Source organism: Aotus nancymaae, unplaced genomic scaffold (assembly GCF_030222135.1).
Source record: "Aotus nancymaae isolate 86718 unplaced genomic scaffold, 86718_ANA_hifiasm-v0.15.2.pri h1tg000155l, whole genome shotgun sequence".
Lineage (NCBI taxonomy): Eukaryota > Metazoa > Chordata > Mammalia > Primates > Aotidae > Aotus > Aotus nancymaae.
In genome coordinates this window covers 2410570-2435520 of record NW_026988570.1, presented here as the reverse complement: position 1 = coordinate 2435520, position 24951 = coordinate 2410570, and the positions used below count along the sequence as shown (strand labels likewise).

Below are 24951 nucleotides of genomic sequence, written 5' to 3'. Positions count from 1 at the left end.
AGAAAGATCTCAAGTTAACAACCTAACATCTCAACTAAAATAACTAGAGAGCCAAGAGCAACAAACCCTAAAGCTAGGAGAAGACAAGAAATAGCCAAGATCAGAGCTGAACTGAGGGAGATAGAGACCAAAAAAAAAAAAAAAAAAATTCAGGAGCTGGTTTTTGAAAAATATTAATAAAATACATACACCACTAGCTAGGCTAATAAATAAAAGAGAGAAGAACCAAATAAACACAACAGAAATTATAAGAGGGATATCACCACTGATCCCACAGAAATACAAATAACCAGCAGAGAATACTACTATAAATACCTCTATGCAGATAAACTAGAAAATCTAGAAGAAATGGATGAATTCCTGGACACATACACCCTCCCAAGACAGAACCAGGAAGAAACTAAATCCCTGAACAGACCAATAATGAGTTCTGAAATTGAGGCAGTAATAAATAGCCTACCAACCAAAAAACTCCCAGGACTAGATGAATTCAGAGCTGAATTCTACCAGACATATAAAGAACAACGGGTAGTATTTTTACTGAAATTATTCCAAACAATTGAAAAGGAGAGACTCCTCCCTAACTCATTGTATGAGGCCAGCATCATCCTGATACCAAAACGTGGCAGAGATACAGCAAAAAAAGAAAACTTCAGGCCAATATCCTTCATGAACATCGATACAAAAATCCACAACAAAAAAATGGTAAACCAAATCCAGCAACACATCAAAAAGCTTATCCACCACAAGCAAGTTGGCTTCATCCCTGGGATGCAAGTTTGGCTCAACATACGCAAATCAATAAATGTGATTCATCGCATAAACAGAACTTAAGATAAAAACCATATGATTATCTCGATAAATGCAGAAAAGGCTTTCAATAAAATTCAACATATTTTCATGTTAAAAACTTTCAGTAAACTAGATATTGAAGGAATATACCTCAAGATAATCAGAGCCATATATGACAAACCAATATCATACTGAATGGGCAAAAGCTTGAAGCATTCCCCTTGAAAACAGGCACAAGACAAGGATGCCCTCTCTCATCACTCCTATTCAACGCAGTGTTGGAAGTTCTGGCCTGGGAGGTCAGGCAAGAGAAAGAAATAATTAGTATTCACATTGGAAGAGAGAAACTCAAACTATCCTTATTTGCAGGTTACATGATCCTATATCTAGAAACACCATTGTTTTATCCCCAAAACTTAAGCTGATAAGCAACCTCAGCAAAGTCTCAGGATACAAAATCCATGAGCAAAAATTGCTGGCATTCCTATACACCAACAACAGGCAAGCAGACAGCCAAATCCTGAACTCACATTCACAACTGCTACCAAAAGAATAAAACACCTAGGAATACAGCTAACAAGAAAAGTGAGGAACCTTCTCAAGGATAACTACAAACCACTGCTCACAGAAATCAGAGATGACACAAAAAACTGGAGAAATATTCCATGCTTGTGGATAGGAAGAATCATATCACAAAAATGGACATACTGCCCCAAATAATGTATAGATTCAATGGTATTCCCATTAAACTCCTATTGACATTCTTCACAGAATTTAAAAAAACTATTTTAAAATTTATATGGACCCAAAAAAGACCCCAAATAGCCAGCACAATCCTAAGCAAAAAAGAACAAAGTGGGAGGCATCACACCACCTGACTTCAAACTATACTACAAGTCTACAGTAACTAAAACAGCATGGTACTGGTACAAGAACAGACCTATAGACCAATAGAACAGAACAGAGAACTCAGAATGAACACTGCATACCTACAACCATCTAATCTTTGACAAACCTGACAAAAACAAGCAATGGGGAAAGGACTCCCTATTCAATAAATGGTGCTGGAAGAGCTGGTTAGCTATATGCAGAAAATTGAAACTAGACCCCCTTCCATACATAATACACAAAAATTAACCCAAGATAGATTAAGGACTTGCATGCAGAAACCAAAATTATAAAAACCCTAGAAAAAAATCCAAGCAATACTATTCAGGACATAGGCACTGGCAAATATTTCATGACAAAAAAAGCCAAAAGCAATTGCCACAAAAGCAAAAATTGACAAATAGAATCTCATCAAACTAAAGAGCTTCTGCACAGCAACAGAAACTATCATCAGAGTAGACAGAAAACCTAAAGAATGGGAGAAAATATTTGCAATCTATCCATCTGATGAAGGTATAATATCCAGAGTCTACAAATAAGCAAATTTATCAGAAAAAAGAAACAATTCCATTAAAAAATGAATAAAGGACATGAACCAACACTTCTCAAAAGACACACATGCAGCTAAGAAACATGAAAAAAAGCTCATCAAAATCACAATGAAATACCATCTCATGCTAGTCAGAATGGTGATTATTAAAAAGTCAAAAAACAGATGCTGGCAAAATTGTAAAGGAAAAGGAACACTTATACACTGTTGGTGAGAGTGTAAATTAGTTCAACCACTGTGGAAGACAGTGTGGTGACTCCTCAAAGACCTAGAGGCAGAAATACTATTTGACCCAGCAATCCCATAACTGAGTATATATCCAAAGGAATATAAATTGTTCTACCAAAAAAGACACATGCACACATACGTTCACTGCAGCACTATTTCACAATAGCAAAGACAGAATCAACCTAAATGCGCATCAATAATACACTGTATAAAGAAAATGTGGTACATATACACCATGGAATACTATGCAGCCATAAAAAGGAACAAGATCATGTCTTTTGCAGAGAAATGGATAGAGTTGGAAGTCATTATCTTCAGCAAACTAATGCAGAAACAGAAAACCAAACTCCACATGTTCTAACTTATAAGTGGGAGCTGAATGATGAGAACACATGGACACATGGGGGAAAACAACATACACCCAGGCCTATAGGAGGGAGGTACTGGGGGAGGGAGAGCATCAGGAAGAATAGTTAATGCATGCTGGGCTTAACACCTAGGTGACGGGATGGTCTGTGCAGCAAACTAGCATGGTACGTGTTTACCTATGTAACAAACCTGCACATGCTATACATGTATTCCTCAACTTTTTAAAAGTTGAAGAAAAAAATAAAAAACAATAATAAATTAAAAAATTTTTAAAGGGAACAAAAGTCCTTTGTCAAAGGGGAAGAAAAAGACAAGGGGAAACATCAAACTGGGGCTGCCCCTGCTAGTGACCTCCCCAAAAGCCCCTCGCCCACCCTTCATCTTTGCACAGTCAGCTTCCCATTGGCACCTATGTTCTCAGCCTCCAGGGTGGGCAGGGGGCCCAGGGCTGCCAGTGTAACACAAAACAAACATGTTGGGATTGCCTCTCATTTTATTCTCCCTTACCAGGCATGAAAAGAATACCTCCCACATCTGCTTTTAGATACTGAGGGTATGGACTTTGTAACCCTAAGGAGAGACGTCACCAACAAGCAAAGGACGGCAGAGTGGAAAGACAGCAAGGGCTGGTCTTTGAGGATATCACAGGCCATGAAGCCACCCTGAGAGAACCTAGCTGCAGGGTTTTTTGTCAAATGAGACTAAGAGTAAAGCAATTTATTTTGACATCTGTCATGTTACTTGACCAAAAAAATCTTTACTAAAACTTAGAAATTTCACTTAAAGGCCAGAGTGAAAAACTATTTTAATATAATGTACCAAGAAAATAAATTATTTATTACAATTACTTCCTTTATAACTATGTAATTGTTAAAATCCTCAAACAGCTGATATTTTAAGACTCCTGGTTCAGGATAAAAACTATACACACATTCATCTTCACTGCCTACTGAAACCCCACAAAAAATGATTACAATGTTTGAAAAGGTAGCAAACCTTGAACACTAAAAAGAATGAAAGAGGGACAACTAGCCAGCAAGAGATTTCAACAAATTTCTGCTCCATGGAAAAAGGCTGGAAGCATGTTCTCCTGTAAAGGGAGGAAGACAAGCATAAGAGGGAGATAATCTGGAGTCAGCAGACATAAAGGATCAAAGGTTAACTAAACTAAATCATAGAGGGATGCATTATGAAATTTTGCAGATGAAAAGACATGCACAGTGGCTGGGATTTACTTTATACATTATATAATATTGTGTTATACTGTGTAAATTAAATCATACGCATACATCTAAGCTTTGAAGAGAGAAATAAATGTTAAAGCAACCTAAGGTCTTCATGTTATTCAAGGGAAGAGTAATGATACTGATTAAGTTTAGACTTAGTTGGGTCTCTTTTATAATAAGTCTATGACTTTTTTTTTTTTTTTTTTTTTTTTTTTTTTTTTTTTTTTTTTTGGAAGAGTAAATTAATTTTATTGACTGATGAAAAACTAAAGTGATAAGAAGTGGATAGTAAACAATAACCACTGACTTCTGCTGGAATTCTCTATTTCTTCTTTTTCACTTTAAGCCAAAAGAAATAAAATTATAGACTGTTAGTGAGCTAGTTGCTTTTAGTTCCTTCAACAAAAACTGCATAGTTTAGCAGTTGCACAGCATTAAATATATACAATTTTGCAAAATCTTGAAAGTTTTAAACTTTGTGTTGACTTCAAAGGCTAATGTAATCACCTACACTGGTCAGATTCAGAGTTTCTTTTCCCTTTTCTGCCACCCTGGTATTTGGCTAATTCTGCTTGTAATACTTTCACTTTAGATCTTTCTTGTTCTAATGCAGCATGAAGTGAAGTCACCTGAATAGTGAGCTCATTCTTGATACTTTGTGATTCATCAACTTGCAGAAGTATTTCTGCCTTATCTTTCATTTCACCTTCCTGAAGCATTTTCAATAATTGTGCATTTCTTGCCTTTACTTCCTTATACTTTGCCTCCCATTGAGTGATCACATTTTTCAGCTTCTGGATTTCAGCATCTTTCCTTTCAAGCTCTAACTTTAGTCTTTCAATTCTTCCATCTTTCAGAACCACTTCCTGGTTGTGTTCATGAGTTGTACAATTATCTGCTCCATTATATTCTGTAAGCTGTTCTCTTCGTTTTTCTCTAATAAGAATTTTATGAACATCATCTTCCAGTCTATTGAAGAATCCTCCATCATGTGATAAAGTCTGAGAAGAACTCAATTCCTCAGTCTTTTTACTAATGTGATCTTCCAAATGAAAATCTTTTAGTGATACTGTGAGAGGTTTGTCTTTTCCCTGATGATTTTTTCTTTTATCTTTTTTATTCATAACTTTGGACTGAGCTGAAGCATTTTCAGCATTTTCATACTCCTTTTTGTGTTCTTCATATTCTAATTTACTTAGCAACAATGCCTTCTCAAGATCTGCTTCAAACATTTCAGATGTCAGCTGCTCATCTCTCTGTCTCCATTCTTGCCAATTTTCTTCTCGCGAATCCTTCTGTACTGGGTTTGACAGTGGAAGATCATGTTGAGCGTTACAAATAGCATGAGAAGATTTCTGGGGAATTTTCTTAAAAGCAAGATTCCTGAGCTCATTTGCTTCACTCTGTTGCTGTTCCTTCTTTTTTCTTCTTTTCTCTCTTTTTTTCTCATTTGTAGTTGATTTGCTTCCCAAAGTTTGAGACTTTCCAGTATTTCGACCTTTACCTTTTCCAGGTTCAGAATCAGAACCACTGCCACTATCCACTTGTAACAGGGCAAAACGAGAAGCGGTGGTGGGAACAGAACTAAGTACTGCTGAGGCCATAGTAAAGATTTTTCTATTAAAATATTTCTGTCAAGAATAATTTCTCATTCATGAATGAAAGCCAAATTCACCCATAGGCTGTTAAGCGATGCTCTGAAACTTATTCGCAAAGTACATAGAGAAAGAAATTGCGCTAGGCGAGACCTAACTCCCGCAGAGAAGCGGCTTCAAAACCGGGCCTCCCGGGCCGCTGGCTCGGCTCTCCTCTCCCTCCTCCCCCCGCAGCCGCCTCTCTCGCGGCTCCCTGGGCGGCCGTACTGGGTATTGGGACTGGGCTGGGTCAAGTGTCGGCAGAGGTGCGAACAGGCTCGCGCCAGGCAAGGGTCGCGGTCGCCCGGCGGGCCAGGCACTAACGGGTCCTGGGGCGCCGGGGCGGACCGCGGCGGTGAGCGCGGCTGCAGGCTGCTGTGAGGGGCGGGGAGAGCGCGGCTGCGAGCTGGCGAGCGGGCGGGCAGAGGGGGGACAAGTCTATGACTTTTAAAAGTCTATTTACAGAAAACCTGAGCCAGTTAGCTCCCTTTTCCCTTCTCTGTTTACCAGGGGATTCTTCCTTAAAAACAAAAAACAACAAACAAAAACAATTAACAAATGACCTGAAGAGAATCATAGCTGCTAAAGAAGTTTCCCATACACCAGGGTTAAAGCCCACTCTATTCTGGCATTGGGGGGCTCCTCAGACTAAAAGCTACTTCCCAGCCTCTGAAAAGCCCCGTCAATGTACAGAACTTCATTCTTATTCAGGAGATAGTACTAGCAGGAAAGACCCCTATCTATTTAACAGTAGAAAAACCCATGAGAGTTCTCTGTAATAATCAACCTAGTCCCTCATTCTTAAATGAAGATAGATAAGCCAGACCTAATAAAGAAAACCAGCAACATGAAAGATAAAATTTAAGAATAACCATAGATGAATTAATTAATTAACTAATTTAAAAGAATCAGAACCCAGAGAAAGCAAAGACACTTCAGAGAACAGAAGAGAACTTAAGAAAAAAAAGTTTCCTCGTCATGGAAGTAGTAAGAAGGCAATCAAAATGAAAACAAGAACATGATGTTATGAAACAAGAACAATTCAAGAACAAGAGAAAACACTTGTAAATTAACAATATGACTGCTAGCCAGGCACAGTGGCTCACATCTGTAATTCCAGCACTTTTGGAGGCCAAGGCAGGTGGATCACCTGGGGTCAAGAGTTCAAGGCCAGCCTGGCCAACATGACGAAACCCCATCTCTACCAAAAATACAAAAATTAGCTGGGTGTGGTGGAATGTGCCTATAATCCCAACTATTCAGGAGGCTGAGGCAGGAGAATTGCTTGAACCCAGGAGGCAGAGGTTGCAGTGAGCCAAGATTGCGCCATTGCACTCCAGCCTGGGAAACATAGTGAGACACCATCTCAAAAAAAAAAAAACAATATGACTGCTGAAATAAAACAATATGGCTGTTGAAATAGATAATAAAGAAAAGGGTTAAAGTCAAGAGAATTGCCAGCATGGTAGCTCATGGCAGGGGAGAGGGGCATCCCTTTAGCCTGGGAGGCAGAAGTTGTAGTGAGCCGTGACTGTGCCACTGTGCTACAGCCTGGACAACAGAGTGGGACCCCTCCCCACCTCCCCCCAAAAAAACATCTCCCAGGTGTACACAAACAGGCAAAGAAACAAAAACTATTATCAGAGAGTTATGGGATCTAGAGGATCAGACCAGGATATTCAATACCTGACTCAAAGGTGTTTCAGGAAGAAACAGACAAATGGAAGTAACGAAATAATCTTTTCGTAAAATAAAATCTCCCAGAGTTCATGAGACATGAGTTTTCAAACTGAAAAAACTCAAGTGTTGAGCAGATAAAAATGACACCTAAATGACATTTTCAGACATGCAAATGTCAAAGTGAGTTTTTAAATGACAGCAACGATTATCTTTTCATGCACAGGGAAGACTATAATTACTTGGGCTTAAAAATAATTATTAGGCTGAGCACAGTGGCTCACGCCTATAATCCTAGAATTTTGGGAGGCCAAGGCTGGGGGATCAGTTGAGGTCAGGAGTTCGAGACCAGCCTGGGCAACATGGTGAAACCCCAACTCTACTCAAAATACAAAAATTAGACAGGTGTGGTGGCACGTGCCTGTAATCCCAGTTACTCGGGAGCCTGAGGCAGGAGAATCACTTGAACCTGGGAGAAGGAGGTTGCAGTGAGCCAAGATTGTTCCACTGCTCTCCAGCCTGGGTTACAGAGTGAGACTCAGTCTCAAAAAAGAAACAATAATTATTATTATTTTTAGTTTACTAACATAAAATTTTAAAACCTAGTTTTCCCTGGGACTTCAAATTCAGTCTATACATCTTATTCTATTTTTACATCTAGTAAAGCAAGTACAATAACCTTTGCTTTTCTCTTTTTTCTTTTTTTTTTTAAAGATGGGGTTTCACCATGATGGCCAGGCTGGTCTTAAACTCCTGACCTCAGGCGATCCACCCACCTTGGCCTCCGAATGTGCTAGGATTACAGGTGTGAGCCACCGCGCCCGGCCCTTTGCTTTTATTTCATTACTGTTAATTCAACTTAAACTAAATCTCTCAAACAATCCTACTAATAATTATAAATTAAACTCAATTAACATTTCAAAATTTATTTGTTTTGCCTTTAAGCACTCTGTATGCCTGACTTAAGTAAAACTTTTCCAAACAATTACAATTCACTTAAATTAACAGAATGAATCTCATGTTCTTTGGAATTTTATAAAATCTTTAAATATCTCAAAAACAAAGATTATCTTAATGATGTCCTTCCTAAACTTAATACAAATGTTATAAATTAATAGTCTAAATTTGATTTAGTTCATCATGTCTACTTAATTTTAAACTCTCCTAGGGATTTTTTTTTTTTTTTTTTTTTTAGTAAAAACAAATACAAAACAAAAAACACCCACCTAGAAAACAGTTTTGTCTTCTCATGGGAGTTAAAGTCAACATCCCAATCAAGGACTAACTGCTTCTAGACAGAGGTTTCTGACCAGGTCACAGGATCTGGGCTACATAGGCCAAGGATTCAGGGTAATCCTGCCCAAGTCACCTATGTTTACACTAAGCAGTTTTTATAGCTGCTGTCACAACAGCAAGTCCACAACCATCAGGTTTAGATTGTTTTCTTCTAGATTCAAGTTACAACACTATCTGATTCTTCCATTTGATTCCGAAGAACCAATCTCTATGCCTTAAATACCATTCATTGAAATGTAAATGTAGTTCCTGGAAAGCTTATATAATTTAGCATACTTTACCTTTGATAAATATGTTGTCTTTTATTGGGTTCTAGAGCTTCTTTCAGTTGGCTCTCAGAAAGCAAACTATCAACCTATGGAGACCATTTAAGATATCACATTGTTAAATACCATATTGCCTTAGGAAGAAAACTTCTCTTCCTATCCAATATTTTACAATGAACGCTTTTAGACATACGACAAAGTTTTAAAAATTTTGCAATGAATACTCATATGCCCACTACCTAGAAAAAAACATTAACATTTTACTATACTTATTTATCTATCCATCAATCCATCTTATGTATTTCAAAATAAGTTACAGTTATCAATACATTTCTCCCTCAATAATGTACTATGGGTGTCACTAACTAGTTCAATAGTTGATGTAAAGTATGCATATAGCGAAATGCACAAAGATGAGGCATACATTTGCTGAGTTTTGACAAATACATACATCTGTGTAACCATAGTAAGTTCCCTCATGCCCTTGCCAGTAAATCCCCACCCCATTCCTCCAGAGACAAACCTGTTTTGATATATTTTCCAATGTAAATTAGTTTTGCCTGCTCTTGAAATTTTATATAAATGAACTCACATAGTAAGCACTCTTGTGTAACCTTTCCAGAAAGCATGTTTTTGAGATACTTCCATATTGCTGTGTGTGCCATTAGTTCATTCCTTTTTATTACTGAGTGGTATCTATTGTATTGAATGTACTATGATTTTGTTTGTCTTGACTTAAGAGTTTAAGTTTACTAACACTACATGTAACTTTGTCAATATACTCACCAAAAAAGCACTTACTTCTTTGGTCTGTTTTCTATAGATTACATAGAGAAGATAAAGTGGATGAAAAAAAGAGAAAATTCCACTAGTTTCTTCTCTACTCTTGCAATTTGGTATCCAAGTGTTATTTACAAAATTCACACACCTAGTGACAGAGCCAGTCATCACAGGCATGACCCAGAGGGGCTGTTGATTACTTGTCCTACGGACACTGAATAGAAAATCTGTTCCATTTTCTGCTTCAGGTGTCCTCTGTGAAGACAGGGAAGAATTAGCTAATACTATAAAAATACACTTACTAGACAGTCAAGGTATCAAAAGGCTCCAGAGCCAACATTTCTCCAGGGAGAATAATCTTTGTAATAGTTTGTTTTAATAATCATTTTTATGGTTTCCTTCTAAAACTTTTCCTGGTTCTCCTCATGTCGTACTAAATTTAAAATTAGTTCATCATGACTGATCATCAGAGAAATGCAAATTAAAACTTCAATGAAATACCATCTCACACTGGTCAAAATGGCTATTATTAAAAAATCAAGAAATGACAGATTCTGGTGAGGCTGACAAGAAGAGAGGACACGTATACACTATCAGTGGGAATGAAAATTAGTTCAGCCACTATGGAAAGCAGTTTGGAGATTTCCCAAAGAACTTAAAATAGGATGACCATTTGACCCAACAATCCCATTCCTGGGTATATACTCAAAGAAAAATAAATAATTCCACCAAAATGTCATATGCATGTGTATGTTCCCTGCAGCACTACTCACAATAGCAAAGACATGGAATCAACCTAGATACCCACCAATGGTGGACTGGATAAAGAAAATGTGGTACATATACACCATGGAATACTATGCAGCCATAAAAAAAGAATGAAATAATGTCCTTTACAGTAACATGGATGAAGCTGGAGGCCACTGTCCCAAGTGAATTAACATAGGAACAGAAAACCAAATACCGCATGTTCTCACTTGTAAATGGGAGTTGAACATCGAGTACACATGGACATAAAGATGGGAGCAATGCACCCTGGGAACCGCTGGAGTTGGGTGGAAGAAAGAGGAATGAAGGCTGAAAGACTGCCTATTGGGTGCTATGCTCACTGATTGTGTGACAGGCTCATCTGTACCCTAAACCTCAGCATCACACAGTGTTTCCATGTGACAGACCTCCACATATAACCCGACTCTAAAATAAAAGTTGAAATTTAAAAATAAAATAAGACACAGAACCATATTAAGAGTCCACCAAAGTTCAGCATAAGTCAATGCCCCATCAAGTTTTATTTTATATTTCTACCAGAAGAGTATTTAGCTTTTGTTTTACCACTCTGATTCCAATACAGTCACCTAAATATTTACCTCCCAAATCCTTTTTACTTTTTAAACAAGAGAACAAAAATGGACAAAATATGAGCATCAGTGAATCTCTTACTGGCCTAAGATTATAAAATAATTTTACTCAGTGAAAAACTACTTGGTAATAAATCACATGAAAAAAATTAAAATTAATAAAGTAAAATTAAAATGTCAGAAAATAAACCCACCGGTTGCTATTTACTTTTTTCTTATTTTCAATAAATATTCTGTGTATTTTTAAAAAGTTAATATTTTTTTTTTTTGAGAGTCTTACTATGTTGCCCAGGATAGTCTCGAACTCCTGGGCTGAGGTGATCCTCCTGTCTCAGCCTCCCAAGTAGCTGGTACTACCAGCATAAGCCACCATATCTAGCCTAAAAATTTTATAAATATAACAAAGAATAAAGAAAATCATAATAATCATCAGCATCCTGTCACAAAGAAATGCCATATCAGCATATTTCCTTTTATGTTGTTCTGTGTATATTATATATAGAAAAAAGTTATTGAAATACTGTACATTCCATTTGTATTCTTTTTCTAATTTGACATTTTATCACAAATATTTAACACATTAAAAAACCCTTTAACAAAATTGTAATCACAGTATTATATCATCATAAATTATTTCTCCATTTCCCTATTACTGATCATTTAAATTTTATCCAAATTATAAGTAACAATGTGAATACTTTTATACATCAATCTCTGTTCTACTTTCTAATTATTATATATAGCAGATCCCTGGAAATGTAATTTTTGAGCCTAAGTGCATACATGTATGCTACACCTTGTTAAGCTGCTTTCCTCAAAGGCTGTACAGGCACCTGATACACGGGAGCAGTGAGTATGCCTGCTTCATCACAACTTCCTCAAGACTGACTGTTGTGATTTTTAAAACTTTTTGTGATACCTTATGTCCTTTGCAATTACTTTGAAGTTAACATTCCTCATTTGTTTGAGTTACTTGTATTTCCTCTCTCATTCACCTCCTCTGCTCATTTGTCAGATCTTAATGTTCTTGCATATTAAGACTATTCCTTGACACCTATTTCGCTTGAGTTCATGGAGGCAATAATAAACTCCACTGAAAGAAGGCTCAAAGGAAATGAGCTTGGAAAGTGGAGAAGAGGAACGGGCCTCAGAGTTGGGTTGGAAATGGTTACTGATATAAGTTTAGATTGGGAGATGAGGTGAGTTAGTGAGTTGTTCGGGTAGGATGCTGAGGTGTCCGGTGGGAGTGACGATTGGAGGAAGGGGCGCTTAGTTGATAGTCACGAATTTTGGGAGGTTTCACCGTTGGCTGAGGGTTGAATTGGGAGCAGGAGGGGTTTGAAGCCGGGTTTGGTGCTGGAATGCTAAGGGGTAAGGAAGCGTTACAACCTGGGAAGGTAAGTGGGTTGGGGCCAAGCTCCCAGGATTAGGTGGGGCACGGTGAGGAAGCCGTAATGCGCGCAGCTGCGTCCTCCTATCGTCCGCCCCAGGCCCCTCTACACAGCCTGACCCTACCTGTTGCTTCAGCTCCTGATTGCGGCGCCTCAGCGCCTGGAGGGAATCGCGCTGCCGCCTCGCTAGCATCTCCCTTGCCCCGACCGCGCCAGCATCTCCCTTGCCCCGACCGCGCCAGTTGCCAGGGAAACCAAGCGGCGGCGCCGGAAGGTGACGCCATCGCCGTGCGCCCGCCTCCCAGCCCCGCCCCGCCCGGGCAGGTCCAGGGAAGTGTCAAAATGGTTTCTTGTGGTGCTCATTCACGTCACCACGCAGGTCACGGCCGGGGGAGTCATTTTTCCTCGCCAATTCCTAAGGATAGGGGAACGTCCCCCGGCATCTGAAACTACATTCCCCACAATACATCAGTAATACCACCACCTTCTTGCTGGGGTACTGTTTTATGGCATTTGCTTTCTGATACCAATTTTGTAAGCTTATCTTAAGATACAATTCGAGCATCTTAAACTCTTACATTAACTGCAAGGATAGCTTTCCTATGGGATACATGGTTCTGTTGCATACTCTCAGTTCAAAAGGCAGCTTTTAATTATTTGCCATTTAGTCTACTGAAGTTTCATTGCATTCTAATATTGCACATTGTCCATTCTGAATTCTGTAAGGATAGTAATTCTGTCTGTTCTACAACAAATCTATGAGCAAATTATTAGTTCTCATTCCCAGTTTACATCAACTCTCAGGAAAGTTGTCATGTTTCCCCATGTGGGATTGCATCCCATGAATCTAATTCCCAAATTACTATACCAAAATAGGACTTGAATGAATGATAATGATTGGAGCTCACCTTCCAAATGATGGACCCCATTAATATAAATGAATGTTCTTCAGTACGACCACAGGCCAGGCTGAACCATCATTTATGTACTTTTTTCAAGTATAATATATACAAAATCTACAGACTTTAATTGTGCAGCTCTGAAAACCCTCCACCCCATAACAACACCCAGATTATGAAACAGAATATTATCTGCCCACTAATAGTCATCCTATGTTTCTAGTCTGCCTACCCCCACCCCCCAACACCCAAACTCCCAACCCTCTCACTTCCCCACCACATACCAAAGGTAGACAATATCCTAAGAGCACAAACTTATACTGCCTTTTTTTGTACTATATAATGAAATTATGTGGTGTGCGCTGGCTCCTCCTGTCCTTTAAACATCACATTTGTGAGATGCATCTATATTGCGTGGCTGTAGTCTGTTCACTCTAATGGCTATTTCACATATGATATATCCTAACATATTCATTGATTCTACTGTTGCTGGGTAAGTGGGCAGTTTCTAGCTTAGGGTTAGTAGAGTGCTGCTAAGAACATTCTGGTGCAAATCTGGCAAACATATGTATACCACTGCTGAGTCACAGGGCATGTTATATGTCAGTTTTAGTAGATATCGCCTGGTTTCCCAAAATGGTTGTACTAATTTATACCCTATCAGCAGTGTATGAGTTTTTGTTCCTTATATCCTTGGCAAGATTTGCTATTGTCTGTTTTGTTATAATTCATGTCTTATTTTAAATTAATTTCCCTATAATGGCTCATGACAATTAATGTTCACTTAAATAGCCAAACACAGGATTTCCATTAAAAATGTTTATAACAAATGACAAAATAAATGCTATAAAATATTTTTAAGTGGATTATTAAATCAGTGATTACAGGTGATAAGAGATGATCAAAACAAAGCAAGTTACTCTAAAAACAGCTATTATGAAATTCTCATTTTCAGTCTATAAATTAGAAAAAAATCATTCTGTATCTACTTATTTATAGGGATTTCCATATTTTAAATGGAAAAGTTACAACATCATGGATACAGTTTAATTGTATGTTGGCAAAAATAAACTAATAAACCCCCCTAAATATGTGTGAATAGGTGAAATATGAGGAAGGGTAAAAAAGAGTGTATTACTCATTCACCTCAGGTGTGAAAATGTTTGACTTTATAAATTTTTGCACCATACTGTTCCAGTTACAAGTATTCATTACTTGCAATTCCTGGATCAGCATCAACATCCCCTGGGAGCTTGTTAGAAATGCACATTCTCAGGCCCCACCACAGTCCTAGAGAATCAGAATCTGTATTTTAACGATACCCTAGTGTTTCATGTGCACATTCAGGTTTGAGAAGTGCCACTTAGGTATTCACTGTGCTATAAAGGATGTGATTACTTAGCTAATGATTTTTCACTAATGACTGTAATTTCAGGACAGTCACATTAATACTAGTCATTGCTCCTCCGTAGTTATACCTTGATGCCATTATAAAAACAAACATAACCTAAAACAAGAGAGGTCTACAGTAAGGTAGCCAAAAGAAACTAAAGCAAACCATGGCCAATGTTTCTCGTGAGAACAAGCTATTTCATAAAACTCATCATGATTTCTATCAGTGTGTTAAAATGAATAACAATTTTGTATTGCTTCCTCACAGGAGATACTGAAAAAGAATTTAACAGCTTCCAAGAGACTCATAATGTAGACAGAAGCAGTGGAACAAGATGACTCGGAATCAACAAAAAGATTATAGTAAAGAGAAGAGAGAACGTTTGCAGTTTCAGGCACTTTAAAGAAAATCCAGGCCAGGCCCAGTGGCTCACACCTGTAATCCCAGCACTTTGGGAAGCTGAGGGGGGGGTAGATCACCTGAGGTCAGGAGTTCAAGACCAGCCTGACCAACATGGTGAAACCTCATCTCTATTAAAAATACAGAGATAGCCAGGTACCAGGCATGGTGGAATGTGCGTGTAACTCAGCTACTCAAGAGGCTGAGGCAAGAGAATCACTTGAACCTGGGAGGCGGAGGTTGCAGTAAGCTGAGATTGCGCCACTGCACTCCAGCCTGGGCAACAGAGTGACACTCTGTCTAAAAAAAAAAAAAAGAAAGAAAGAAAGAAAAGAATCTACTTCAAATAAAAATGACAAATATATATGAGCACCTTAGTGCAAGGCAGTGTTTGGGCCTCTGGTACAAGATGTTTAACACGGCTCTCAAAGAGCTTCCAAGCTACAGTAATAGACTAGAAACATGAAAATCATATCAACCACTTACCACAGAAATGCTACCTGGTGTACAGAATTCCCTACCAAATGAACAGTTTATGATTAAATACACTGAGTTCTAAAGTAAGGTCATGCATTGAGTATGTCTACTAGACAGCTGAAAGAGTAAAGCTGGAATTGAAGAAAAGGATCAGATGGAGGGGGGTCGGCTTGGATGTGCTAGTTAAGCCAAGAGAATGGCTAGGGTAGTCACAGGAGAGGACAGAGCAGAGAACCAAGGACGAAAGTTTGAGGAACTTGAGAAAGGCAGCAATAGTAGCAGTTTGGAAACTTGATAAACTTTTGTATTACAGAAGCAAAGGAAGAATTTCAAGGGAGAAAGTGGCCTCATCATATACTCTTGAGGTAAAATGTGAGAATTCAGAGCTGTAGATATCAATGTTTCTGGAAGGTGCAGAGGGCAGATCACAACAGGCCAATGGGCAAAATATTTGGAAAGAATGTGACAGTGAACCACTTCTAACTGGCCAATGACAGCATCGACTAAAAGAAATTTTAAGTCAAATCTGTGCATTTGTTACCTAGGCATGGCGGCAGGCACCTGTAATCCCAGCTACTTGGGGAGGCTGAGGCACAAGAATCGCTTGAACCTAAGAGGCAGAGGTTGCAGTGAACTGACATTACACCACTGCACTCCAGCCTAGGGGACACAGTGAGACTCCGTCTCAAGAAAAAAAAAAAAAAAAAAAAGAAAATGTGCATTTATAAATAGAAAGCAGGGCGAGACTGCAGATGCCAGAAAGAGATGATGTACTGGAGAACAAGGAAGGTCCTGAGGGAGATGCAGAATTCTGCAGAAGCCAAAGAGACAGCCTTGGAAGGGGCCTGAGTGTCTTCTCTCCTGGTAAAGGAAACCTAATGAGACAGAGCTTCAGAAACAGTTTTCAACCTCAGCTGAGCATCACAATCACCTGGAGAGCTTTAAAAATTCTAATACCCAGTCCATATTACAAATGAAATGAATCAAAATGTCTGAAGAGTGGCATGCAAGAATTAGTATTTTTAAAACTCTCCAGATGATTGTAATGGGCAGCCCTGTTGAAAACTACTGCTCTAGACAAAAGTATTAAGAAAGACCAAGGAATTCCCAGCTAATGGCCTTTAACTTCTCATATGGTTGATCTACTAGGAATGAAAGTTATCAAGTAAACTGGGAGTTTAAGGAACTCAGGTGCTAAAAAATGAGACACATTACAGTCACAGTAGAACCCATTTGTAGTGAGCCAAGTGAGAAAGGTGAAGTCTTTCTTTAAAGTTCAGTGGTGAAGGTAATGTACAAGCAGGGATGGAGTCTAATCTGACCAGGGAGCATCCAGGATGCCTTATGAGGTTAACTGGAAGAGTAACACAACTAATAGTCTCCAGAGTGGGCAGTTCTATAGGAGATGTAGAGGATGTCAGCTGTCCTAATGAGGTGGGTGTACCTCCTGAGACTAAACAGACCAAGTACAATGTAACATAGTTCAAGCCTGTTGATGACAAGGTCCAGAGAATGGCTGAAGCAATGTGGGATAGAGCAGGTGGTCTGGGAACCCCATCTGGGGGGAGAAAAGGAGGCAGGGTAGGGAAGTAAAAGTGGACCAAGACAGGTAGATGTCATGAGTAAATGACAGTGCCAAATGGAGGTGAGGGAATATGTAGTCAACAGTGTGTCATTTTCAAGTTATGACTGGCACTGACTCCTGGCTCCCAACTTTCCATTTCCAGTTGTGGCTAAAATAGAAGTACTGTCTCCACAGTATTTTTTTTTTGGCGGGGAGTGGGGGGTGGGAACTACCACGTTTAAGAGAGCAAAGGTAGAAAAGGTACAGAGGTAACGTTAAAGGTAACTGCCCACTACAGAACTGGGGAGTACAGTCACAGTGTAAAAAGGTAATAAGCAGAAAACTAGAAAATTAGGAGTGGCACAGAGTGGCTAGAGATCTCGTAATGATATAGACAGGAGTCAGAAGTAGCACATGCCCAGAAGCAGGTATACCTAGAGGAGAGACAGGAGAGGGGCATGACTGTGTCAGGGTAGTGCGCATAAGTAATGAGAAAGAATCAACATTGGAAGGACCAGATACACAAGGAACATCGCACAAGAATGGGGCCAAACAAGCAGAATTAGGCCAGTCACAACCCACATGCTTATTTGGGGGTAAGATGTCCCTCAAGGAACCTACCTTGTCTCAAAGAGTCTCAACTCTTGGAGCCTCAATGAGGGGCGGTCACTAGGAAGCTTCAGCAAACTGCAGCGCAGATAGGACTCAGCTCTAAGAACCAACATTTCAGTCCTTGACTACTACATTCACAGAATGAAAACAAAGTTGGAATAAGGCATAATAGCCCCAGTAAAATGGGGAGGTGCTTCATGTGGAAACAACTTTCCTATGTTAACATGGAGTTGAGACACAAAATTTTAATCTTTGTAGGAATGAGCAAGGGTGGTGTTCTAGAAACACTCCCTGCAAATCAAAAGAACCAGGCACTCACCCTTGATTTTTATATATAGGTAGGATTTATCACTAAGCTCTGTTCAGGAGGGTTTCTCCTTCACATGTGTATCCCATAATGACATATAAAAGAGAATTTTGCCAATAAAAACTTATACACTGACCAGGCACGGTGGCTCATGCCTGTAATCCCAGCACTTCAAGAGGCCGAGGGTATGGATCACCTAAGGTCAGGTGTTCAAGACCAGCCTGACCAACATGGAAAAACCCCGTTTTCGACTAAAAATACAAAAATTAGCTGGGCACGGTGGCACATGCCTGTAGTCCCAGCTACTTGGGATGCGGAGGCAGAAGAATCACTTGAACCCAGGAGGCAGAGGTTGCAGTGAACTGAGATTGAGCAACAGCACTCCAGCCTGGGCAACAGGAGCAAAACACTGTCTCAAAAACAAAACAAACAAACAACAACAACAACAAAAAAAACTTATACCCTGTACTTGGAATACACTGTTTTGTTTTGGGTTAAGACAAGGTCTCACTCCATCACCCAGGCTGGAGTGTAGTGGTGAGATCACGGCTCACTGCAACCTTGACCTCCTAGACTCAGGCGATCCTCCTACCTCAGCCTGTGGATTACAAATTAGCTGGGCCCACAGGTGTGCACCACCACAGCCAGCTACTTTGTAAGTTATTTGCAGAGACTAAGTCTCTCTATGTTGCCAAATCCTGGGCTCAAGTGATCTTCCCACATCAACCTCCCAAAGTGCTGGGATTACAGGCCTGAGCAGGGCCAGAGATTACACTGTTACTCTTGGAAGTTCAAAGGTCTTACAGACAGCACCCTTACCTCAGTTACGTTTACACATCCCTTTACTTTTCAACGAGTTCAGTTAAAGAACCCTTAATGATCCCATAGCTGAGTCTGCTTTGTGCCTGTACCAAAGAAGGGGCACAAGTTACATAATACATCTGCTCAAAAACACTAGTAAGTCAGTTTTGAAAACGCAGGTCTCTTGATGCAGTAAATTCCATGAAAACATACTTCCCCTTATTAAAAAAAAAAAAAAGCTTCAAAGATGTTTAATTTTTTTTTTCAAAAATAAAACTGATTCATAAAGTGCAAGAAGAAGTCATTTCTTTCCAGTAGTCTATATCCACTTTCATCAAACTGTTGGAAACAGAAAAGAGAAAAAAAATAGAAATATACGATCTGTAATTTCAAATTGTACTGTGGTATTAAACCATGAACCATAAGATCTGGTGTTAAAGACAAGAAAACTGAGGTCCTGAAAACTTATGATGCACAGCTCTTCTGAAAATGCTAAGACTGGATGCAAGGTTCCTGACTTCCAGGCCACTGCTCTTTCCAGTTTACAAGGCTGCCAAAAACCTAAGTGTAAGGTTGGCCGCGTCGTGGAGAGTTCGGACACGCCTCCTCCCCTCGCCGGGAGCTCGGACACGCCTCCTTCCATCCGGGTCCCACTCCCCTCCATTTTGTCCCACCCACCTTGGCCACAGCCAATCGGATGCCTCCACTCCCTATAAAACCCCGTGCCTGAGAGGAGTCCGTGCGACTTCTCCGGCCCTTCCTGTCCGGACCGCAGAACCTCGTCCGGGAGCCTGAATAAATTCCCTTGCATTGGATTATTTGCGTGCTGGCCTCAGTTTCTCCGTTTCGTCTTCGGTGAAAACAGACCTTACAGATGGCGAGCCAGCCAGGAGGGAGTTGTAAGACCCCTCCCCGGGGAAACTGACTCCTCCACGCAGAGCCGGACCGGGAAGCTGCTGTTTGTTTCACCACAAGGTAAGACTTCTGGTACCCACTACCTCACCTGCTGCTTTCAGGGAGTCCCTGTCAGGAAACCGCTGCGCAGCGTCAGGGATTCGCACCGCCGCGGGGTCCGTGACCCCCGGCTTCCCTGCTGCGGGGTCCGTGACCCCCAGCTTCCCTCCCCACGGGTCCGTGACCCCGGCAGGCCTCCCGCCGCGAGTCCATGGCTCCGGCTTCCCTCCCTTCCTTCCCCACGGGTCCGTGACCCCAGGAGGCCTCCCGCCGTGAGTCCGTGAGTACTCCGGCTTCCTTCCCCACGAGTCCGTGACTCCAGTTTAGGACCTGAGTGTAAGAGGAGACGTCCCTACACTCTTGTTCTCTCTCTCCCCGTGAGGGGTATATTTAGGGTCAGGAATTTGAGGGAGACGTCCCCACTTTCCTGAACCCTCACCAGCAACCGAGGTGTGGGTACTCAGAAGCCCTGTTTAAGCAGCCCTGCCTCACGGCAGAGCCAAACCCCTGGCTCATACCAAATTTGTTGTTGTAAATTAGCCCATTTGGCATAAAAGGCTCCCGTTTTCTAAAAAAAACTGTATTTTCAGTCTTTTTTTTTCTATTTCTGTCTCTCTCTTAGCTTTCTCTCTTTCTCCCTTTCAAAATGGTGGCTGTACCATGCCCTTAAGATGGTGGCCGCTTTACACTTTTAATTCTATCCTGTGCCACGCCCTTAGGTGGTGGCCGCTTAACACTTTTAGTCCTATCCTGTGCCTCGCCCTTAAGGTGGTGGTCGCCTTATACTTTTAGTCTTATCCTGTGCCACGCCCTTAAGATGGTGGCCGCTTTACACTTTTAATTCTATCCTGTGCCTCGCCCTTAAGGTGGTGGCCGCCTTATACTTTTAGTCTTATCCTGTGCCACGCCCTTAGGTGGTGGCCGCCTAACACTTTTAGTCCTATCCTGTGCCTCGCCCTTAAGGTGGTGGCCGCCTTACACTTTTAGTCTTATCCTGTGCCACGCCCTTAAGATGGTGGCCGCTTTACACTTTTAATTCTATCCTGTGTCTCGCCCTTAAGGTGGTGGCCGCCTTATATTTTTAGTCTTATCCTGTGCCACGCCCTTAGGTGGTGGCTGCCTAACACTTTTAGTCCTATCCTGTGCCTCGCCCTTAAGGTGGTGGCTGCCTTATACTTTTAGTCTTATCCTGTGCCACGCCCTTAAGATGGTGGCCGCTTTACACTTTTAATTCTATCCTGTGTCTCGCCCTTAAGGTGGTGGCCGCCTTACACTTTTAGTCCTATCCTGTGCCTCGCCCTTAAGACACTTTTAATCCTATCCTTCTTTCTTTCTGCCTAATTCCAATGCAAGTGAGTGAGTGAGCTTATGTGTAGTCCCACAGCGTAACAGCTGCGGGGCTTGTGTGGGCCTCAACCCGCGGTTCCACAGGGACGTGACCAGGAAAGCATCAGCCTGGCCTCCCATCTGGGGGGCACCCACCCTTTGTTTGTCAGTCTTGCATGTAGTACTGTGTTTATTGTAGCCATGTGGCACATAGCCCTGGCCATGTCTTTTCTTGGTTTTTGCCTAATTATGATTATTATAAACGTGCAGGCTTTCTGGTATCTTCATTCCCAACCCACCCTCTGTTCCTCTTGCAACACCACCAAGGTACTTCTAGCCAAAGAAACCTCCTCTCTGCCCTTAGCCCCTCCACCTTCCTCTTCTTTTTCTGACCCTAATGCGCCTGAGGAACTCTCCTTCCACTGGCCCGACCCAATGATCCTCCACCTTATGATAAACCTCAAACCCCTTCAGCTCCTCCACCTCCTAATTACAACCTGGCCTCACCTGTTAGTGCTCACACCCGCTCGCGCAGTGCTCCTAATGATAAGGCCTCCCTCCTTTGCCCCCTCCGTGAGGTGGCCGGAGCAGAGGGCATTGTCCGAGTGCATGTTCCCTTCTCCCTCTCTGACCTATCGGCCATTGAGAAACGTCTAGGTTCTTTTTCCACCAACCCTACTGCTTACACCAAGGAATTCCGTTACCTTACTCAGGCATATGATTTAACCTGGCATGACACGTTTGTCATCCTATCCTCCACCCTCACACCAGACGAGCGTGACCGGATTTTTACAGCAGCCCGGGAACACGCTAATCAGGAACATCTTACTGATAACCAGATGCCAGTAGGTGTGGCAGCGGTTCCAGAGGCCGACCCTAATTGGGACTATCAGGACGGTCGAGATGGCCGCCGCCGCCGAGACCAGATGCTACGGTGCCTCCTGGCGGGCATGCAAAACGCAGCCCAAAAGGTAGTCAACTACGATAAGTTAAGGGAAATAACTCAGGGACCTGATGAAAACCCAGTCGTCTTCCTTGACCGCTTAACTAATGCTATGATCCTCCATACACGGCTGGATCCGGCCTCCTCAGTAGGAGCTACGGTCCTAGCCACCCACTTTATCTCCCAGTCGGCGGCTGATATAAGGAGGAAACTTAAAAAAGCTGAGGAGGGCCCCCAGACTCCCATGAGAGACCTGGTAAACATGGCATTTAAAGTTTTTAATGGCCGAGAGGATAAGGCTGAGGCCACCCGACAGGCCCACTTAAGGCAGGAGGTTGGCCTCCAAACCCAAGCTCTTGTAGCAGCCCTGAGGCCGGCAGCACACCGAACATCTGGTGAGGGAGGTCCAGTGAAACGCTTCCGAAATGTTTTAAGGGTCCCACCCGGGTCCTGTTATAAATGTGGTCGAGAAGGACATTGGGCCCGGGAGTGCCCCTGTCCTCGACCACCCCCTGGACCTTGCCCAGATTGCAAACGAACTGGACACTGGAAGGTTGATTGCCCGTCCTGGACCAAAGGCCCACTCCCTGCACCTCTATGTGGAGAGCAGGCCGGTCCACAGGAAGCAATCCCTTCACCTGAATTTCTTGGCCTTCTGGATGACTGATGCAGCCCGGACTCGAGGACCCCCATCACCCTTGCCGAGCCCAGGGTAACGCTGCAGGTAGCGGATACCTTTTCAGGTTGGATTGAAGCCTTCCCTACCTCTCGTGAAACAGCAGATACGGTAGCATCCATTCTTATTCAAGAGATCATCCCCCGCTTTGGCCTACCTGCCACCATCCAGTCAGACAACGGTCCAGCATTCATAGCCCAGGTAGTCCAGCTGGTCGTCAAGTCTCTCAACATCTCGTGGAAACTACACATCTACCACCCTCAGTCATCGGCCAGCCCCTACTATGCCTGGCAGTTCTACTTGCAGGAATCCTGGAAACAAGGCCCCACCACTAGAACCCAATACACCGCTACCAGCTCGTATGTGAGAAGTTGGACGTGTCCGACTCTTCAGTCGAGGTGCCAGCCGACTGACCTGTCCCCCTTACTTCGCCCCTATTCAGCAGGAAGTAGTCAGAAAGAGCAGCGCCCTCTATCTATCATCAAAAGGTCGGAATGTAAGGTTGGCCGCGTCGTGGAGAGTTCGGACACGCCTCCTCCCCTCGCCGGGAGCTCGGACACGCCTCCTTCCATCTGGGTCCCACTCCCCTCCATTTTGTCCCACCCACCTTGGCCACAGCCAATCGGATGCCTCCACTCCCTATAAAACCCCGTGCCTGAGAGGAGTCCGTGCGACTTCTCCGGCCCTTCCTGTCCGGACCGCAGAACCTCGTCCGGGAGCCTGAATAAATTCCCTTGCATTGGATTATTTGCGTGCTGGCCTCAGTTTCTCCGTTTCGTCTTCGGTGAAAACAGACCTTACACTAAGAATTCAGTTTGGAGTTTACAATCGCCAAAGCGAAGATGCGCTACCAAGGATGTTACTGAAAAGAACTAGGGGTGGCAAGATCATCTCCCTGGTTCCTTCTTTTTTCTTTTGTTCTTTCCAGTATTTTCCATACTGATGTTTAACGTCAGGGTGAGCGACATAACACGTTGGTGAGACATTCTCATTAAACACCCAGTGAACTAAACTAAGACACCAATGAACAAGTTATGAGGGAAGACAAAACTTCCACCTTCTGGTGTCTGTGAGAACAAGTCATCTTCTGCGACCTGACCAGAGTTGATACTAAGGTATTTGTCCGACCCCAAAGTCTCCCTTTGCAGTGTCACTATGTGTACTGCTCACCAACACTCCGGGAAGAGCCCGCCACGGCAGGCGGGGACTGCGTGGCAAGCCTGGCTCTGGCCGCCGCCGGCTCGGAGCTCCCGCGCGGACATGGCAAGGTGGCCAAGCGAGGGATCGAATGAGGCGGAAGGCGCGGAATCTCAGGCCAGGTCCAGCTTCTTCTGCGTCGCCGCCAGCTTGTCCTGCAGCCTCCGTTTCCTCCAGTCCAAGTAGCGCCTCCGCAGTCGGTTCGCTTGCCAGCCCAGGAGTATTCCAGAGGCGAAGGCTACTAGCACTGACAACTGCAGCGTCCTTTCGGACACATCCGCCATGGCAGCCACCGGCGTTCAGCGCGGTCTACGGCGCGGCGGCGGGGTCAAAAGGCGCCGCGCGTTCAAGGGCGGGGCGCGGAGCGAAAATGAGGCCAAGGTGGTGGGGCATTCCCAGCGCAGCCAGCGAGACGTTGGTTCTCCCGAAACTCGTTAATGGTCCCGTCTGTCTCGCCTTCAACTGAAGACTTTCTCAGACCATGGATGACCCCACCTTCCCCTCTCCTGAGCCCCCCAACATTTCTCGTTGATGCCTTACATCTTTAGCTAACACTGGGGGCGTGTCTTGCTGACCCAACTCTAAGCTCTTCACCGCTTTGTATTTTCTTTCAGCAATAGAATGCGAGCCATTTGTCTAACTTTAAATTTTCTGGTAACCTGTTTTTTTAAAAAATAAAAACAAAAGCATGAAATTGTTTTTAATAATATATTTACTTATCCCAATATATACAGGATGTTATTTCCACATGTAACTCTTTTTTAAATTATTAAGGAGAAGCTTTTTTTTTTTCATGCCAAGTCTTTGAAATCTGGTGTATATTTTACAGTTAACAGCAAGCACATCTCAATTTGAACAAATTTTCAATGGAGATACTTGTCAGTGTCTAGATTTCATAAAATGTACAGCTGAAAAAGTAGATTCATATACAAGCTGTTCTAAACACAC

At 42.2% G+C, this 24951-nt stretch overlaps 4 protein-coding genes and 1 long non-coding RNA gene across 10 annotated transcripts in view; 1 reads left to right on the top strand and 4 right to left on the bottom strand.

Moving 5' to 3' along the window:
• LOC135272935 (nephrocystin-1-like) overlaps window positions 1-12700 on the bottom strand; it is a 76710-nt gene extending 64010 nt beyond the window's left edge. For 2 of the 6 annotated variants that reach the window (XM_064371672.1, XM_064371674.1), the window contains exons 1-2: window positions 12580-12700; window positions 8942-9015 (exon numbers count right to left, since the gene is read on the bottom strand). In XM_064371672.1, coding sequence (XP_064227742.1) covers window positions 8942-9015; window positions 12580-12648 — 143 coding nt within the window. In that variant the 5' untranslated portion in view covers window positions 12649-12700. Of the gene's footprint in view, window positions 1-8941; window positions 9016-9712; window positions 11128-12579 lie in introns of those variants that run through there. The other 4 variants (XM_064371670.1, XM_064371671.1, XM_064371673.1 and 1 more) reach the window with 3 other exon arrangements.
• Window positions 1-17974, bottom strand: part of LOC135272940 (uncharacterized) — a 151564-nt gene extending 133590 nt beyond the window's left edge. Inside the window, exon 1 of the long non-coding RNA XR_010340849.1 lies at window positions 17809-17974. This is a non-coding gene — a long non-coding RNA (uncharacterized LOC135272940). The remainder of the gene's footprint in view (window positions 1-17808) is intronic.
• Window positions 4361-5870, bottom strand: LOC135272947 (G kinase-anchoring protein 1). Its single transcript, XM_064371696.1, has one exon. It carries the CDS (start codon window positions 5655-5657, stop codon window positions 4557-4559), a length of 1101 nt encoding a protein of 366 aa, XP_064227766.1. The 5' UTR covers window positions 5658-5870; the 3' UTR covers window positions 4361-4556.
• Window positions 17975-20135: 2161 nt separating the features above from the next.
• Window positions 20136-24036, top strand: LOC135272936 (uncharacterized). The gene is made up of 2 exons (XM_064371675.1): window positions 20136-23007; window positions 23113-24036. The coding sequence occupies exon 1, from the start codon at window positions 22027-22029 to the stop codon at window positions 22795-22797; it is 771 nt and encodes a 256-aa protein (XP_064227745.1). The 5' UTR covers window positions 20136-22026; the 3' UTR covers window positions 22798-23007; window positions 23113-24036.
• On the bottom strand, window positions 24013-24293 carry LOC135272938 (mitoregulin). Its single transcript, XM_064371679.1, has one exon. The coding sequence runs from the start codon at window positions 24285-24287 to the stop codon at window positions 24117-24119; it is 171 nt and encodes a 56-aa protein (XP_064227749.1). The 5' UTR covers window positions 24288-24293; the 3' UTR covers window positions 24013-24116.
• Window positions 24294-24951: the final 658 nt, after the last annotated feature.

Excerpts from the sequence above, each read along its gene's own strand:
- LOC135272938 (XM_064371679.1), bottom strand. The coding sequence starts at position 24,287 with ATGGCGGATGTGTCCGAAAGGACGCTGCAGTTGTCAGTGCTAGTAGCC.
- LOC135272947 (XM_064371696.1), bottom strand. The coding sequence starts at position 5,657 with ATGGCCTCAGCAGTACTTAGTTCTGTTCCCACCACCGCTTCTCGTTTT.
- LOC135272936 (XM_064371675.1), top strand. The coding sequence starts at position 22,027 with ATGCCAGTAGGTGTGGCAGCGGTTCCAGAGGCCGACCCTAATTGGGAC.